Below are 15,604 nucleotides of genomic sequence, written 5' to 3' on the forward strand. Positions count from 1 at the left end.
TCCCAAGGTTGAATTTTTGGATGATTATAATACTTTACATACAAGAAAGTAAATCAGACTCGGGGAGGTCTAAAACATTGAGGTTCATCACAGTCTTGAGGTCGAATATTTGGGTGATTATAATACTTTCCATATGAGAAAGTAAATTGGACTCAGGGAGGTCTAAAATGTCGAGATTCATCAAAATCTCGAGGTTGAATTTTTGGATGATTACAATACTTTAAAATATGCTTCGTATACGAGAAAGTAAAAAATCTTAGTGAGAGTGTAGGAAATTTTTAAGGACCCATGTAGGAGGTAGGAAGAATGGTGCTCCTCAAGAAGTTCATCATATTTTTCCACCTTTGTATTCCAATAAAGGAATTCTGTGGATTGTTTTATTGTTTGTTTACCTGTTACTTGGTTGAGATAAGGGATGGATCACCCTGACCTTGCATATCCCTGTAAAAACCAGCAACAAGTTTCTCTTGTGGCCAGATGCAGGAATGGCAGCTCAGGATACAGTGAGGAAATTTTGAGGGCGCCAACTGGGTTGTCCCTTTTATTGTCCAGAGACAGCAAAATAAATGGAAAACAAATCAGCGGGGATCTCAAAATAAACAAGAGGTGCAGCGGCTCTCGCAGAGCTCCATCTGGCAGGTTGCTCTGGCCTGTAATGACACAGAGGATTCTATGACAGCTGGACTGCAAGGGGGTGGAGTTAAATGCTTTCACTGGGCGGCTTCTCTGCATTATGGGAAAAGAAGGAGATGATAGTGTTAGCAAGGTGCAAATGAGTGTCTAGTGTGGAGGACGCCGTTTCCTCTAAGGCGCATATGTCAAGTGTAGACAAATGGCCATGTCACATACATTTTCAGTCGTTTCGAGAAGGCAGAGATTCATCCGTTAGTGGTGTGTAAAAACGCCAGTGTGGACAGAGATCGTTTTCATTTATAAACGCTTTATTAATGGAAATGCAGTTCTGTAGACGTACCCTTTCTAGTAAACGGTATCAAATTTTCTTTTAATGAAAAAATATATAATTACATACAACACTAGGCTTCTTCTTCTGTCTGCTGCTAGAAGAACAACTGAAATTAGCTTGTTAGCTCCAGAGATGGTTTGTGGGCAGCTTAATGTGAAGCTGCTAGAAAAGAACTCTGTGGTTGTACTTATCAAGAAAGGTGCCGTTAAATAGAAGGTTGTATTTTTCCATTTTTGTCAACTTGTTAATACACTAGGAATTGACAAAACTGAGAGAGAGCAAGAAATAAATAAGTGAAACGATGGGAGTACGGCTCACTGTGTGGTCTGAGTGTGCCTGAAAGAGACGGCACTTTGACGGCCAGAATTTCTAACAGAAGTGTTTACGTCGTCTGCAGGATGAGAAAAGAAAATCCTTAGTAAAGCTGTAAGCCTACAAAGTAATAAAACGTAAGAGAAACAAAAAGGAGAAAGGCCTGCTTGTCTGTGATAGAATAAAACAGAACGTCAACATCAATCACCGCATTGGCGTCTTTTAGCTTTGACTGTGCAAAAATTTGTCAGTCGCCTGTTTTCAGAAGGCAGGCATCAACCCCAGTACCCCTTCTCAGGTGTGCTAATAACTTTGAAAGATATCTCGCTTTGGTCTTGTGTCTTGGGCTGTGTATGCCTTACACTGCGTCTTGCTTTCATGAATAGTGCAGCAGCTGTCTTTGTTTCTTTACTTAGAGGACACAACAGACAGAGAATCAAAACTGTAAGAAATGCTGGCGTTGTTTGAAATGACTTAAACATGTAGCTTTATACACATCATTTTAATTTTTCAGAATGTTTTCAGTCCCTGGTGTCTCCATATAGTGTGGTGTTGTGGTTCCCCCTTTCAAACCCTGAGGTTGTGGATTCAAATCCCACTACTGACACCATGTGACCTGGAGCAAGTCACTTCACTGGCCTGCGCTTTAATTGGATAAACATAACAGACGGAACCAATTGCATCTCAAATGTTGTCATGTCATTTTCCAACCCGCTTAGTCCAGGCCAGGGTCATAGGGGTCTACGGGAGCCTATCCCACCCAGAATAGGGCACAAGGCAAGAACAAACCCTGGACAGGGCACCAGTCTATCACAGCGCGAACACACACACACACACTCCATCCACACACTAGGGTCAATTTAGTATCGCCAATCCTCCTAACCTGCATTTCTTTGGACTGTGGCAGAAAACCGGAGCACCTGGGGAAACCCCCCGCAAACAAATAATAAGTAAGGAATAAAACCCAAGTGCCCGCTATGATGCTGAAGCCATTCCTTGCCAGTCATATTTGATGCTCATTCTTTCCTCTCACACAAAACACAGCATTTGCAGAATCTACATGACCATCCAGTGTTTTATCATTTACTGCTGGAGTATCCTGCCGAAACATCCAAACCCCTAATTGCCTTCTAACATGGGAATGTTCATCCTGTGGTGATGACACACGGCACAAGTAGTCTGAGGCATAGGATGACAATTGTCGCAGTCTGTTGTGGGTCTTATCCTAGGGTTTTGTTTCCTGCCATTTTTGCTTTTTCCTTTCTGTTTTTTTTTTTTTTGAGGTGCTGTATTTTAACTTTATTTCTGTTAATTACGCAATCATTGTTAATTACCTTCTTATTGTTTGTTTAATCATGTTCGCTAGGTCTTTTGTTAATTACGCCTAATGTCATGTCTTAGCTAGTGTTCCTCCTCAGGCTGGGGCTCAAATTCATGTTTTTTACGTCTCATTTGTTCATTTTTGATTTACGCTGAATATGTTACTTTTGTTGATTATGTGCATTATGTATTGTAAGAGAAAGAGAGTTGGGGTGCCAGCCTGGTCAAGCCATAGAATTGTTTTTTCAAAATCAGCAAAAAAAAAAAGTCGTCTCTACAGACGTGAATTCAAAAAAGAACTTTCCCAAGATGGCGGAAGTGCAGGTGGGTGCAGAATTGGTTCAAACACAGGAAGAACAGGGTGATGGTGCAGGGAACTTTATCAGAATTTGGGGAAGTGAAGAGTGGTGTCCAATGTTCCCTCTAAGGAGTAGCATATAGTGAGCAAAAAACATTGTTTATGAGCGACATTTTGTTAAAGCCAAAAATTTATGAGCACCAACTCCGACGGTCGGAGTGAGCGATCGTGCGATAAGTACGAGCGACGCCATCGGAATGAGCGATCGTGCGGTAAGTATGAGCGACGCTCTGAATTCGTGTGAGCGATCGCTCACGTGCTCAGCTTAGAGGGAACATTGGTGGTGTCCCTCAGGGGTTATTCTGCTGCTGCTGCTTCTTCTTTCGGCTGCTCCCGTTAGGGGTTGACACAGCAGATCATCTTCTTCCATATCTTTCTGTCCTCTGCATCTTGTTCTGTTACACCCATCACCTGCATGTCCTCTCTCACCACATCCATAAACCTTCTCTTAGGCCTTCCTCTTGTCCTCTTACCTGACAGCTCTATCCTTAGCACCCTTCTCCCAATATACCCAGCATCTCTCCTCTGCACATGTCCAAATCAACGCAATCTCACCTCTCTGACTTTGTCTCCCAATCATCCAACTTGAGCTGACCCTCTAATGTCCTCATTTCTAATCCTGTCCATCCTCGTCACACCCAGTGCAAATCTTAGCAACTTACCTCGCTGCCATTTCTCTCTATTATAAAAAAAAAAGAGAGACACTTACACATCCCGTGAGACAAGGTGCGGTACACATGCAGAGCAGGTTAGAGATAATGGAAGTACGAAAATTCGAAAGTCTCAAAAAAAGGATAGTAAAGATCTCATTAGCACAAATAAATGGAAATTATTACTCGGTGAAATAACGGAACAGCGAAAAGAGATCGAATATATTGTTTGGATTTAAACTTCAAGTCAGAGACTTGTAGATCATCTAATTTGTGTTGCCAGTAAGAATTAAAAGACTCCAAAAATGTTGGCGCGGTATGAAGTCCTGTGAGACGGAGACTTTTGCCATGAGATTCTTTCAAGTCATGCCCTACTTACAACCATTTTCAAACAAGACCACGGTCATCTAACCTCAGTTGTGTGAATACTTTTGTGGGACACACTTCCTGCGCTCTCTCAGCTCATAAATTTTATCAGGACAATAATTTTATACGTTCTAGATGACACGTCAACGACAAGGCGAAGAAGAAATAGCAGGGACAAACATTCGAAAAAGTTGTTTTATTTATTAGAGAGAGAGAAACGATATTCACCCACAGGCAGTTATACGTTGCGTTGTCATGATGTTAGTCCAAACACGAAATCAAAATTCAATGCGATCTTGAAGAAAAGTTAATTCCAAATATTGTTTTTACTAAAGTTTTAAAGTAAAAGTGAAAACAATGCATATGTAACAATTGCCATGAAAATAACAATTTCTTTAAATTGTATATCTGTTTAACCAAACACAGGGGTGGGCGAGCAAAGCGAGCAGGGGGTGGAGCCCCCTAGTTTTAATATATATAAATGATCTGAAAAGGAATATAAGTAACAAGCTGGTTAAGTTTTCAGATGATACAAGACATGGTGGATGGGCAGATCATCTCATATTCATTGAATCAACACAGAAGGACTTGGACAGCACACAGGCTTTGGTGGATTCGTGGAATATGAAATATAATGTCAGTAAATGTAAAGTGTTACACGTAGGAAGTAATAATGTGAGTTGTGAAACTTGAAAGTCCACCTTGTGAAAAGGACTTAGGAGTCCCGACGGACTCAACGCTACCAACTGGCAGAGAGTGTCCTGTTTTGGGGGAATTCATTGTCGAGTTTTGTTGGCCTGTTATCATCAAAAGTTTTCTTTACTGTTCTAACGTGTGATATTCTTCAGGTTCAAACTTGAGCGTCTCTTCTCTAGTGACAGACATGTTCGTGTCACCTTAAATCACCCAGGAGCCGTCAGTTGGTGAAGGCAGGCACCGCTTTGTAGTTCATCGCTTATTTTCAAACCACCATAGTTTATGCTGAAGCAGCTGTCAGCCTAAAAATCGCCTCGCCTTGAAAATGCAAATACTTTGATGGGATTATATCTCCATATTATTTTAAAGCGTGTATTAATATGGCATTTTGGAGCTTTCTCATGCATTTTCAGTACATATAAGTCATAGTTCTGAAGGAATTATTATTCAAATTGTTGGAAGGTTGCTGCACTCAGGCAAATTTCTATTATTCAGCATAAGAGTTTGATATATTTTATTTAATCTCCAAAAGCTTTGTAATGACACATGACTTGTTCTTGGAATTTCAATTTAGAAATGGATCATAAATATTAAACGTCATTACCCTTTTCTTTGACCAAAATCAGCAGTAATGCTTTGTATTATTATAGTATTAATGTTTAATTTTCATTTTCCATCTTGCATTATTTTTCAATAATGAAGTCACTGGTAATAGAATCTCTTTATTGGAGTTACAGGTATACAGATGACATGGCAGTGTCGGACTTCTGGGTGTTGTAGTTCTTCTTCAGCAGTGTTCAGCTTTCTGTGTGACTTTTACATGCATGGTGGACTATGATAGAGAGGCTCTGCTCTGTGTGACCTATAGGGGGCGTCTTAGCACCCCCTTACCCCAGACACAACCACACAGGCATGACTCGCAGTTGCAAATAAAAGATCTGTTGCAAACAAATGCCTTACAAAAGGTTTCTTTCCTCATAGTTGCACAACGCAATTCTTTTTTCCCTTCCTACCCTTACTTGCTCTTCTTCTTCTTCCTCCTTCTCCACCCATCTCGGTTGAGTTTTGTCCATGCTCCACTCCCAACTCCAACTCGCCTGGAAAAGTCAGAGCAGCACCCTTTATAAAAGACCTGGGAGTATTTCTGGAAGCAGAAAATCAACACATCCAGACAGTGGATAGCAGAGATCAAGCAGGGTAATAGGAATATTAGGCTGAGGTTAGGTGAGGTTAGTGTTACGCTAAATAACACACTAGTAAGTCCTCACCTGGAATCATGTGTGTAGGTTTGGTCTCCATATTACAAGAAAATGAAATAATGGCACTAGAGAAAGGCCAGCGGAGAGCAACCAGGCTGATCTGAGTTAAACCTTTTCCGTTGGAAGAAATGAGGATTAACCCCTTAATCGCCCTCTGCCGGATATATCCGGCATCGTTGTTTTATTGCTAACGCCATACTGCCGGAATTATCTGGCACATTTGCCTATGGTTATATGAATGCCTGGCGCGTAGTATAACTGACGGTTTGCCGTGGGTATTATTACTACATTGTATTTCAACAACTCTGTGGTTGTTTTGGCCGGTTATGTGACGTGATTCGGAAGTGACAGCTGTGAATATGGCGAAACGTAAACTGACTTCAAGTGAGGCTTTGCAGGCGATTTTGGACAATTCTGATCATGATTGTAGCAGTTCTGAAGAAGATTTTAGCGACAATGATGAGCAGCAACGTGCGCTGCATGATACTGTGAATGAAGACGCATCGGATGATGGAGATGAGTGGGTGTATCCCCAGCATCTCAACTGGACTGCTGCCCGAGGTGAACTACCTTTTCTACATCCGTTTGAGGCAACGTGTGGCTTTACTGTTGATGTAAACAATTACACTGCTGAGCAGTTTTATGAGCTGTTTGTGTCACCTGATTTGATCAGACATTTTGTTCATCAGACAAATCTGTATGCAGCACAGTTTATTGAGAAAAATCCCAATTTACCTCCACATTCCCGTGTTCGTGCTTGGGTAGACACTGATGAAAACGAAATGAAAAAATTCATTGGGATTTTGATGTTGATGGGAATAATCAGAAAACCAGATATTGAGATGTACTGGTCTACAGATCCTATGTATGCAACACCTATTTTTGCAGCTATCATGAAACGTAACCGATTCTCTTTGCTGCTGAAATTCTTTCATTTGAATGACAACAGAAATGAGCCAGATAAGAAAGATCCAAACCGCGACCGCTTGTTCAAGCTACGTCCTTTGATTGACCATTTATTTGAAACATTTCAGTTGCCCTACATGCCAGGACCGTCAGTTGCAGTTGATGAAAGTTTATTGTTGTGGAAGGGCCGCTTACAGTTTCGACAGTATCTACCATTGAAAAGGGCACGGTTTGGTATCAAGATGTTTTGCTTAGCTGAGAATTCAGGTTACATTTATAGATTTCGTGTATACACTGGCAAAGAGGATCCTATGAGTAGTATTTCAGCAGTGTTGCCAGATGAATGTAAGGACTTTGGACTTTCAGAGAAAATTGTTGTGTACCTTGCCCTACCACTATTGGACAATGGGTACACCATTTGGATGGATAACTGGTACTCCAGTTGTATGTGTTTGCCCATTTCTAGAACTTGCACAACATTTAGTGGTCAATACTGCTTGAATAAATGTAAAAAAGTAAAAAAAACGAAAATTGTTCAGATTTCGCCTGGCGTGGGGAATATTTAGGGAGTTGGCGGTTAAAGGGTTAAGAGGTGACATGATTGAAGTAATTAAAATTATGAAAAGGAATTAGAACAGTGGACCAGTTGTCACTTTAAAATGAGTTCAATAAGAAGACGGGGACACGCTGGGGAGCTTGTTACGGGCTGATTTTGAGCAAATGTTAGAAAGTTTTTCTTCATGCACGGCCGGGGTCTATGCCCGGCTGGGATGCCCCTTTGTTATATGTTCGGGGGAGTAGCCATGGACGGTGCAATACCTCCCTCTGGACGCAAGATGGCCGCCCCTCTGGGTTGGAGCGATGACACGGTTCCCCGCAGGGCTCCATGGGAGTTGGAGTTGGGTGCAGCCCTGTTGGGTCCCTCAGGCGCCGCCAGGGGGTGTTGCAGCTGGGACTCCTGAACCCATATGGGGCTGAGCACACCACAGAATAGAAAACTGCACTGGCCATCACAGAGTTGCAGAAGATGTGAAGGCTGTCACTTCTCATACTAAAGGTGTGTCGTTTTCTAGTGCCTGCTCTGCCCTTTCTCATAAACGTAGTTCCTCTGTGTTCTGAGACCAGTCCAACTTGTCATCGATATGAACCCTCAAGTACTTGTAGGTGTACACCACTTAGAAGATGCCATGACCAAGTAACTTTGAATTATGTGTAAAAAACCGTTGGCAGAAAAGCCACCCAGACATTGCACCAGAGACTGTAGGTGCCGAGAAGCTTCATCTTCTCACTAACACAGCATTTTCATTCCATTTTATGAACTCTATGAGTAATTGTATTAAGAAACTAATTTTAAGATGAAACTGCTATTGGCCCATGATCTTTATAAACAGAACTGCAGTTAAACGTTATTTAAGGAGGAAAGGGAATGCCATGTTCTGATATTGCACGGCATGTAGACATTTTGCTCAGTACAAATCATACACCTTTACTTAATCAGGAGGTGTCTTTTCATAACAGTGGCTTCTGAAATTATCAGCAGACGTCTGCTGTTGGGAAACAACAACAGAACAATTCCTCGTATATTATCTAGCCCATTAATTTTATTGTGAACCAGTTCACACAGAAAATGTGTTTTTGATGTTGACTTTGCTGAAATTTGTAATGCTAACAATACTGCCATAGTGGGCTCTGATAGATTCCATTGTGGGTGAATGGCAGGAGATTTTTATTTGAATATCAAATACCATCTTGATTTGAAATAAACACATTTAATCTGTCGTTATGTTTTATCAATTAAAATTTATTGCAAATTAAGCTTTACACTCTAGAAAAAGGAACAAATGATACTGATCTGTGTAAAAGCCTGGTTTTATTTCCTAAGAAAGTTTGTTGCTGAGTTCAGCCTTTCACTTTGTCTGCTAATATCTAATAATTCTCAGAATCTCATCTATCCATTTGCTGAACCTACTTAATTTAATTTCAGGGTCAAGGCCCAGTGTGTCACAAAATCCTCTTCCACCACATAATCAGACAGCGTCTCATTTAGCAAGTGTCACTGCACGCTGCTTGTCCATGAAGCAATTGAAGCCACGTCGCCTATGGAGTAGCGCCTGCCTCATTCAGGGGCTCCGAGAGTGACATGGCAATATCTAGAAAGTAACAAGTATTTAAATAAATAAATAGAAATCTATCTAAATGTGAAGATTTCTACTACATAAATATAATAAGCAGAAAGGTACACAATTTAGAGGATAAAGATACTGAAATAATACGGACACCATAATGAAGTTTACAGCCCTCTGTCATGATTGTTAGTCTAAGGGTGTACAGTACACCCCAAAATTCATGGGGGTTATGTTCCTAGAGCACCCGCGAATTGTTAAAAACCGTGACTTTTGGATGTGGTTAAAAATGCCTTTTAAATGCCTATTTTAGTTATTTAGTTTCAACCCTAAATACAGTATGCCCCCAAAGCACTTTAATTTCGTTGCAAAGTAGAGTAACTACATAATAATTTCATTTAATTAAAATACAGTAAAATGTACGGGTACTCACCAATGATGAATGATGATGATGATGAAGTAGCTGTGCAGTACGATGCACAGGATTTAAAACTCCTCAGATGGCGCCTGCTCCTCAGGGGCTTCAGGAGGAGTCGTATCTTTGGACGGGTCTTCTTCTGGTGGGGTTTCGTGTTGGCTTTTCTTTATACGTTTCAGGAACATTGTGATGGGAAGTTGCTACATTGTCTCCTGTAGTGAACTGCTGGTACAATTTCCGTGCTTTCTCACGGATGATGTTACCGTCCAAGGGGGTGATGTTCTTCCTGTGGTTGGTGATCCACAATGCCAAGGCAGATTCCATCCTGATGATATTTTTATTCCTTACGGTCATTACCTTTTTGGCACTATGACAGAAACTTACAGATACGGTACTCCAGATCGCCGCTTCGTTCTTCTTTATGTAGCGTGCAGTGCTTTCATTAATGCCATAGTGGCGCGCTACTGCAGCATAACTTTTTAGTTCCCAGAGCAAATCCAGTAGTTCAACCTTCTCCTGGAGTGCTTAAAACTTCTTCTGGCACTTAGGCTCAGTGCCAGAAGCCTTAGAAGGTGCAGAGCGATTTGACGACATCATGTGCGTTTAAAAATAACAAAACAATAACAAAATGGAAAACACGAGGACACTCAGCTGGAGACGCGTCACAAAGCAGCAGTCAATCAGCAGCAAGGAGAAATTAATAATACTCTTGGATTGGCTACTTTCACCATCCCAGACCGCGTTTCCCTCACCGGTTGCTTCCTGTTCTCTCTACAGCACAGTATTGCCACAAAAAAAGCCATAAAAAATTACGGTGGATATTTGCACTTTCCGCTAATAATTAATAGTTAGGTTCTAAGAAAAAATCTGCGAACAACTGAGTCCGTGAACCGTGAGTTCACGGGGATCTACTGTACTCACACTGGCAATTCATTCCATTCCTGGAGCACGTTTGTCCGCATGGAACCCCCCCCAAAATCTAGTTCGTTTGACTAGTTTGATCGTTCCGTGCCAGGCCAACCGCACCGTGTCCTGGCCTGCTGGGAAAAGGTGGGCCTGAGCACGGTTCAGTAGCATTCGGGAACAGTGTGATTGCCAAACGTGCACGAGAACAGAAAACAGACATGATGTCAATAAGGCGACAAGTCATTTCATTCGATACCATTTGAGTTATAAACAGGTTTTTATACTCACCTTACACATGAACGTGAATTGCAGTTGGCAAAGAAAAGATGCCAATTCCTCCTTTAACATCATTTGTCTCTGTAAGAATCTTGCATGATTAACAGCAAAACGCAGCACTGCACACTCGATAAATCTGTAAGAGGGTAGAGTGTTATCCTGCCCTACATGACTCCGAAACAACCTCAAAATAAGTGAGATTATTTTGATATGCATGCTGTCACTCCATGTTTGGATCTTATTTTGGCTTTACACAAAGTCGCATGGTCATGACGTAAGCTTGCCCAAGCCCAGAACATTAAGTGCAGTGTGAGTGCAGGGGGAGTAGGGAGGGGGTACAATTGCACTTGAGTACAGAATGGAGCAAACGTGCCTAGTGTGAGTAAACCCTTAGACTCCTAAGATTGATTTCTGTACAGTATAAAAGAAAACAAGAGAGACAGGAAGAAGGTTTGGGGATCCACCAGGTATACTTGAACTTTGGAGGAATTTTAGACGCGAGGAAAAAAACAAGCGAGGAATCTCAAAGGACTGAGTCTTTTTTTTTTTTTTTTTGATTTTATTGTTATCATTCCATACAAATAGATACGTTTTTATAAAAAAAAATAGGATTGAAAACAAATCAACCCCCACCCCTGAGAAAGAGAGCATGGCCAACGGAATAAAACTTAAAAATAGTAAAAAATAAATTGATGAGTTTAATAGGCAGATACAGATAAATGGAGAAGATAAAGAAATGGGGAGAGAATCGACTACCTCAGCGCTTTAAGAGCTTACTCTAAAATGTTATTGATCAGATCCTGCCAGGTTTTGAAAAAGTTCTGCACAGATCCTCCTAACTGAGAATTTGATTTTTTCCAATTTCAAATAATATAAAACATCAGTTACCCACTGACTTAAAAGAGGAGAGTCAGGATTCTTCCAGTTTAGCAAAATAAGTCTGTGTGCCAATAGTGTAGTGAAGGCAATCACAGTTTGTTTGTCCTTCTCCACTTTAAGGCCATCTGGAAGGACACCAAACACAGCTGTTAGTGGGTTAGGAGGGATTGTGACACCAAGGCTGTCTGAAAGGCACTTTTTGTTCAGAATGATGTTAATTTGGTGCAGGCCCAAAACATGTGACCCAGTGAGGCTGGAACTTGATCGCAGTGTTCGCAGGTTGGATCTCGCCCTGGAAACATTTTGGACAGTTTTAAGCGAGACAGATGAGCTCGATAGATAATTTTGAGTTGAATAATTGTATGCTTTGTGCATATGGAGCTCGAGTGAATTCTCTGCATTGCTACCTTCCACTCCTTTTCTGATACGTTGAGTGAGAGATCCTTCCCATTGCCCTCTTGGATCTTTGAAAGGGAGGTACCGTAAAATATTTTTATATATTGCAGAAATACTGTCTGAGTCCTCGAAACTGAGCAATATTTTCCTAGTATAGACGAAGGTAGGAGATGGGGAAAATCAGGCAGGTTCTGTTTGACCAAATTTCTAATTTGAAGATAGTGAAAGAATTGTGTTGCTGGAAAATTAAATTTGGAATGCAATTGTTCATAGGATGCAAAGATGTTGTCTATATAAAGATCTCTAAGTGATTTAATCCCAAATGTTTTCCAGATTTTAAAAACTGCATATGTTTGCGAGGATTGAAAAAGGTGGCTCTCATACAGAGGTGCCACAGATAAAAGGTTCTCCATCTTAAAATGCTTCCTACATTGGTTCCTTATTCTGAGTTTAGTGAAGCACTATAGGGTTATTTTTATTAATAATAATAATATGCTTATGAGTCTTAATACAACTGATTCAATAAGAAAAAGGTGGTGAATTTATAGTGGGTAGGGAGGAGGAGGCGGGTCTCCTGAGCTGCAAGCAGAAGTGACTTAAGGACTGGGAGCCTATGGGAGGTCTCTGGAGGTGGAACTGGAAGTGGTTTTAGGTGCATTTCCCTTCTGGAAATCTGTTCAGGAAGGAAAAGAGTTCTTAGTGCACATTGTCAACTGTTGTTCCGGCGTAACCACTCACTTGGTCAAGCCCATCGACTGCTTCCCAAGTGCACGTGTGTGACAACGGTTTTTCTTTCAATAATTTCGATTTTGATCTTCTTTATTGCTTCCACAATGCCATTTTGGAATGTGTTTTTTTTTTTCATGGGTGCTGCCATTTCATTTTGTTTTGCGCACAAGTCATTGTATACATCACACTGGAGAGCATCATCACACAAAACTTATGAAAGATGGCACCTCAGTAGCTCTGGAGTCCAGGCTTTTGGATAAATTGCTCATGCTCTACAAATTTATTTTTGGTTAAGGAATTCAGTCTTGATAGTTTTGATTCTAACAATGTTTCTGCCCTTTGGATTTCTGATTTTTAACTTCATTCCGGGTTTGTAATTTTTTGGTATTCAATGATGTTCCTATTTCCTAGACCCCTGCCTATCCTATTATGATTTCTGCTTTCTCCCTAAAACATTGTGTCTCTGTCGTCCATTTTCAGAATGTGTATAACAACTCCCTGTCTACCAGGTAGGGTCGCATACCCATTTCTCGACCTTGACGTATCTTTAGTTATCCACTTTTACTCATCCCTTCTTCTTTTCTTCTTTTTCCTCCGACTTCTCCTCCGCCCGCCAACTGTACTCTTACCACCACCAGGCCTCCTAACTGCTTGTGTGGAATCTTCACACTCAGTAATCTCTAAAGTTTGCTCAGAATGCTGTGAGAGACGGTTCTGTGGACTGAAACGCTTTGTTAATGAAAGAGGTTTGAGGAGAAGGACCAGACTGGTTCAAGCTGACGGAAAGGTTATGGTAACTTTGCATTTTAGACACATGAAACGTGAATCAAGGTGAATGTATCTGAAATATATTTGAAAATATCTCAATTACATCTTAAAATAACATCCAGACCATTTTGAGATATCTTGAAACATACGAGGGATTTTCAAAAAGTTCCTGCACTTTTTTTTTAACTCTGTTTATTAAGAATTTCAAAACCAAATGACATCACTTTTCTACACAGTCACCTTCCTTTGCGAAGCAATTTTCCCAGCATCATACCAACTTTTTAATGCCATCAGCAAAAAATGTTTTTGGTTGAGCACATAGCCACTGATATACCGCTGCTTTCATTCCTCGTGGTTGTGGCTGTAGCTGGACGTCCGGAGCGCTCTTTATTCGTCACACTAGTACGGCCATTTTCTAACATTTCAATCCACTCATAGACGACTCTACGAGAGAGAACTTTATCCCCATGCTGAGCACACATGCGGAGTTGAAGTTGTGCTCCCGGCACACCTTCTACCCATAAAAAGCGTATGACAGACTGTTGTTCCTCTTTGGTGCAATTTCTAAGTTTTGCAGCCATCTTCACCACAGGGTGACAACTCTTATACTAAACTGCAAGAGCAGCCGGCTTGCCAGACAGAGCTGGTCACATGACACTCTCAGACTCGACCAATTACTACTCCTCCCGCCTTCACCGTTTCCAACAAAAATATAAAAATTTTTGAAACTTTTTGAAGGTCCCTCGTATTTTTAGTTATCTAAAGTGGACCACAGGCATATTTTAAGATATCATGAAATGAATTGGATGTGTCTAAAAATTTACTTTAGATACCTGAAGCATGAATGAATATGAATAACTTTTAAGTTATCTCTGTTACATCGTAAAATAACCTCCAGAGTATTTTGAAATATCTGAAATGCAGCACCTAGTCCATTGCAGGTGTCACGCATCTGAGGATCACCTTCCAGACTCTAGCAATACCACCCCGGAATGAGAGGGGGCGCTGTTGCTATTCTCATTTTTCCCCTCTGTGGTACTTAAAAGATACCTAAAAGCTGAGCTCCTTCCTCTTCCTCCTGAGAACTCCATCCTCTTCTGGTCAGCCCCTGTAGGAGCAGAAACTTTCAGCAGTTTTAGAACAGACGTGACTCGTGATGGAACTCCCTGACCTTGACTCTATCGAAAGAACCACTAATTCAAGATGGCTGAATTGGCTCAGAAGGCACCTGAACCAACTCTTTTATGTTGCACCACTCAACGCGTACTTTTGTTGTTCATTTTGGACTTTTATCATTGAAAGGGGTCCATAGCTATTTTTTTGGACTCCTCTCTTATCCTTCACCCTATTACACGGGACACACACAGGTAATGGCCTGGCCCAGACTCAGGAGCTGTGAGGGTGGTCCCGTGCCACTCTGCTAAGGGAATCTTACAAGAAATCGTCAAAACGAAAATTTTTTTCTTCTTTCCATAACCTTACTTTTTCCCCCAAATATTTAATAAATTCACCCTGCCCGGGATTGGTTCCTGCCTTGTGCCCTGTGTTGGCTGGGATTGGCTCCAGCAGACCCCCGTGACCCTGTGTTCGGATTCAGCGGGTTGGAAAATGGATGGATATTTAATAAATTAAAATGTACTTTTATCATGAGCTTTAATGGCAAATGTGAATTTGATTTATAAATCTGAGTTGTTTAAACACAGTCAGACATATTTGATTATTAGCAGAGTTTAAGGCCACCTGATCTCGACCTGCATTAGTCAAGATAAGTAGCCGTATAAATGGCCGCTGACAATGAGGATGAAGTGCGGATGTTTAGTTTACACTGTAGAATGTAACCTTTGAGAAATCTGCTCTCGCACCCAGAAATGTGTCAACAGGAGCCGACAGCCTAAGAGCCGGCGCACAGTGTGAGAGATGACCTGCTAGAACTTGTTATTTTCTAACTCATTTCTTTTTTCTCTTCTTTTTCAGGCATTTCTCCTGCCTTTCGTCTAAGTATATGTGTCCTGGAGTCCCCGCTGTGATGAGTACCCTGCTGGCGAACATCAATGCCTTTTATGCTCACACCACGGCCACAACGAATGTTTCTGCTTCTGATCGCTTCGCTGCCTCTAACTTTGGCGTGAGTCGTTACTCTCACTCGCCCGCTTGCTTACTCGCTTGTCTTTTGTTTCGTTATTTGATCTGTCACGGCCCAGTAAAAGACGCAGTTTTGAGTTTGCTACTTCATTTAACATTTTTGGATGACACTAGCCTGCTTTCTGATGTGCCTTTG

General features: G+C 41.2%; 1 protein-coding gene across 5 annotated transcripts in view; it reads left to right on the forward strand.

Moving 5' to 3' along the window:
* The window catches only part of LOC114645223 (protein unc-13 homolog C-like), a 742,812-nt gene that overhangs the window by 452,123 nt on the left and 275,085 nt on the right, over positions 1-15,604 (forward strand). For all 5 annotated transcript variants that reach the window (XM_051920476.1, XM_051920477.1, XM_051920473.1 and 2 more), the window contains one exon: positions 15,301-15,451. In XM_051920476.1, the coding sequence (XP_051776436.1) occupies positions 15,301-15,451 (151 nt within the window). The remainder of the gene's footprint in view (positions 1-15,300; positions 15,452-15,604) is intronic.

Source organism: Erpetoichthys calabaricus, chromosome 17 (assembly GCF_900747795.2).
Source record: "Erpetoichthys calabaricus chromosome 17, fErpCal1.3, whole genome shotgun sequence".
Classification (NCBI taxonomy): Eukaryota; Metazoa; Chordata; class Cladistia; order Polypteriformes; family Polypteridae; genus Erpetoichthys; species Erpetoichthys calabaricus.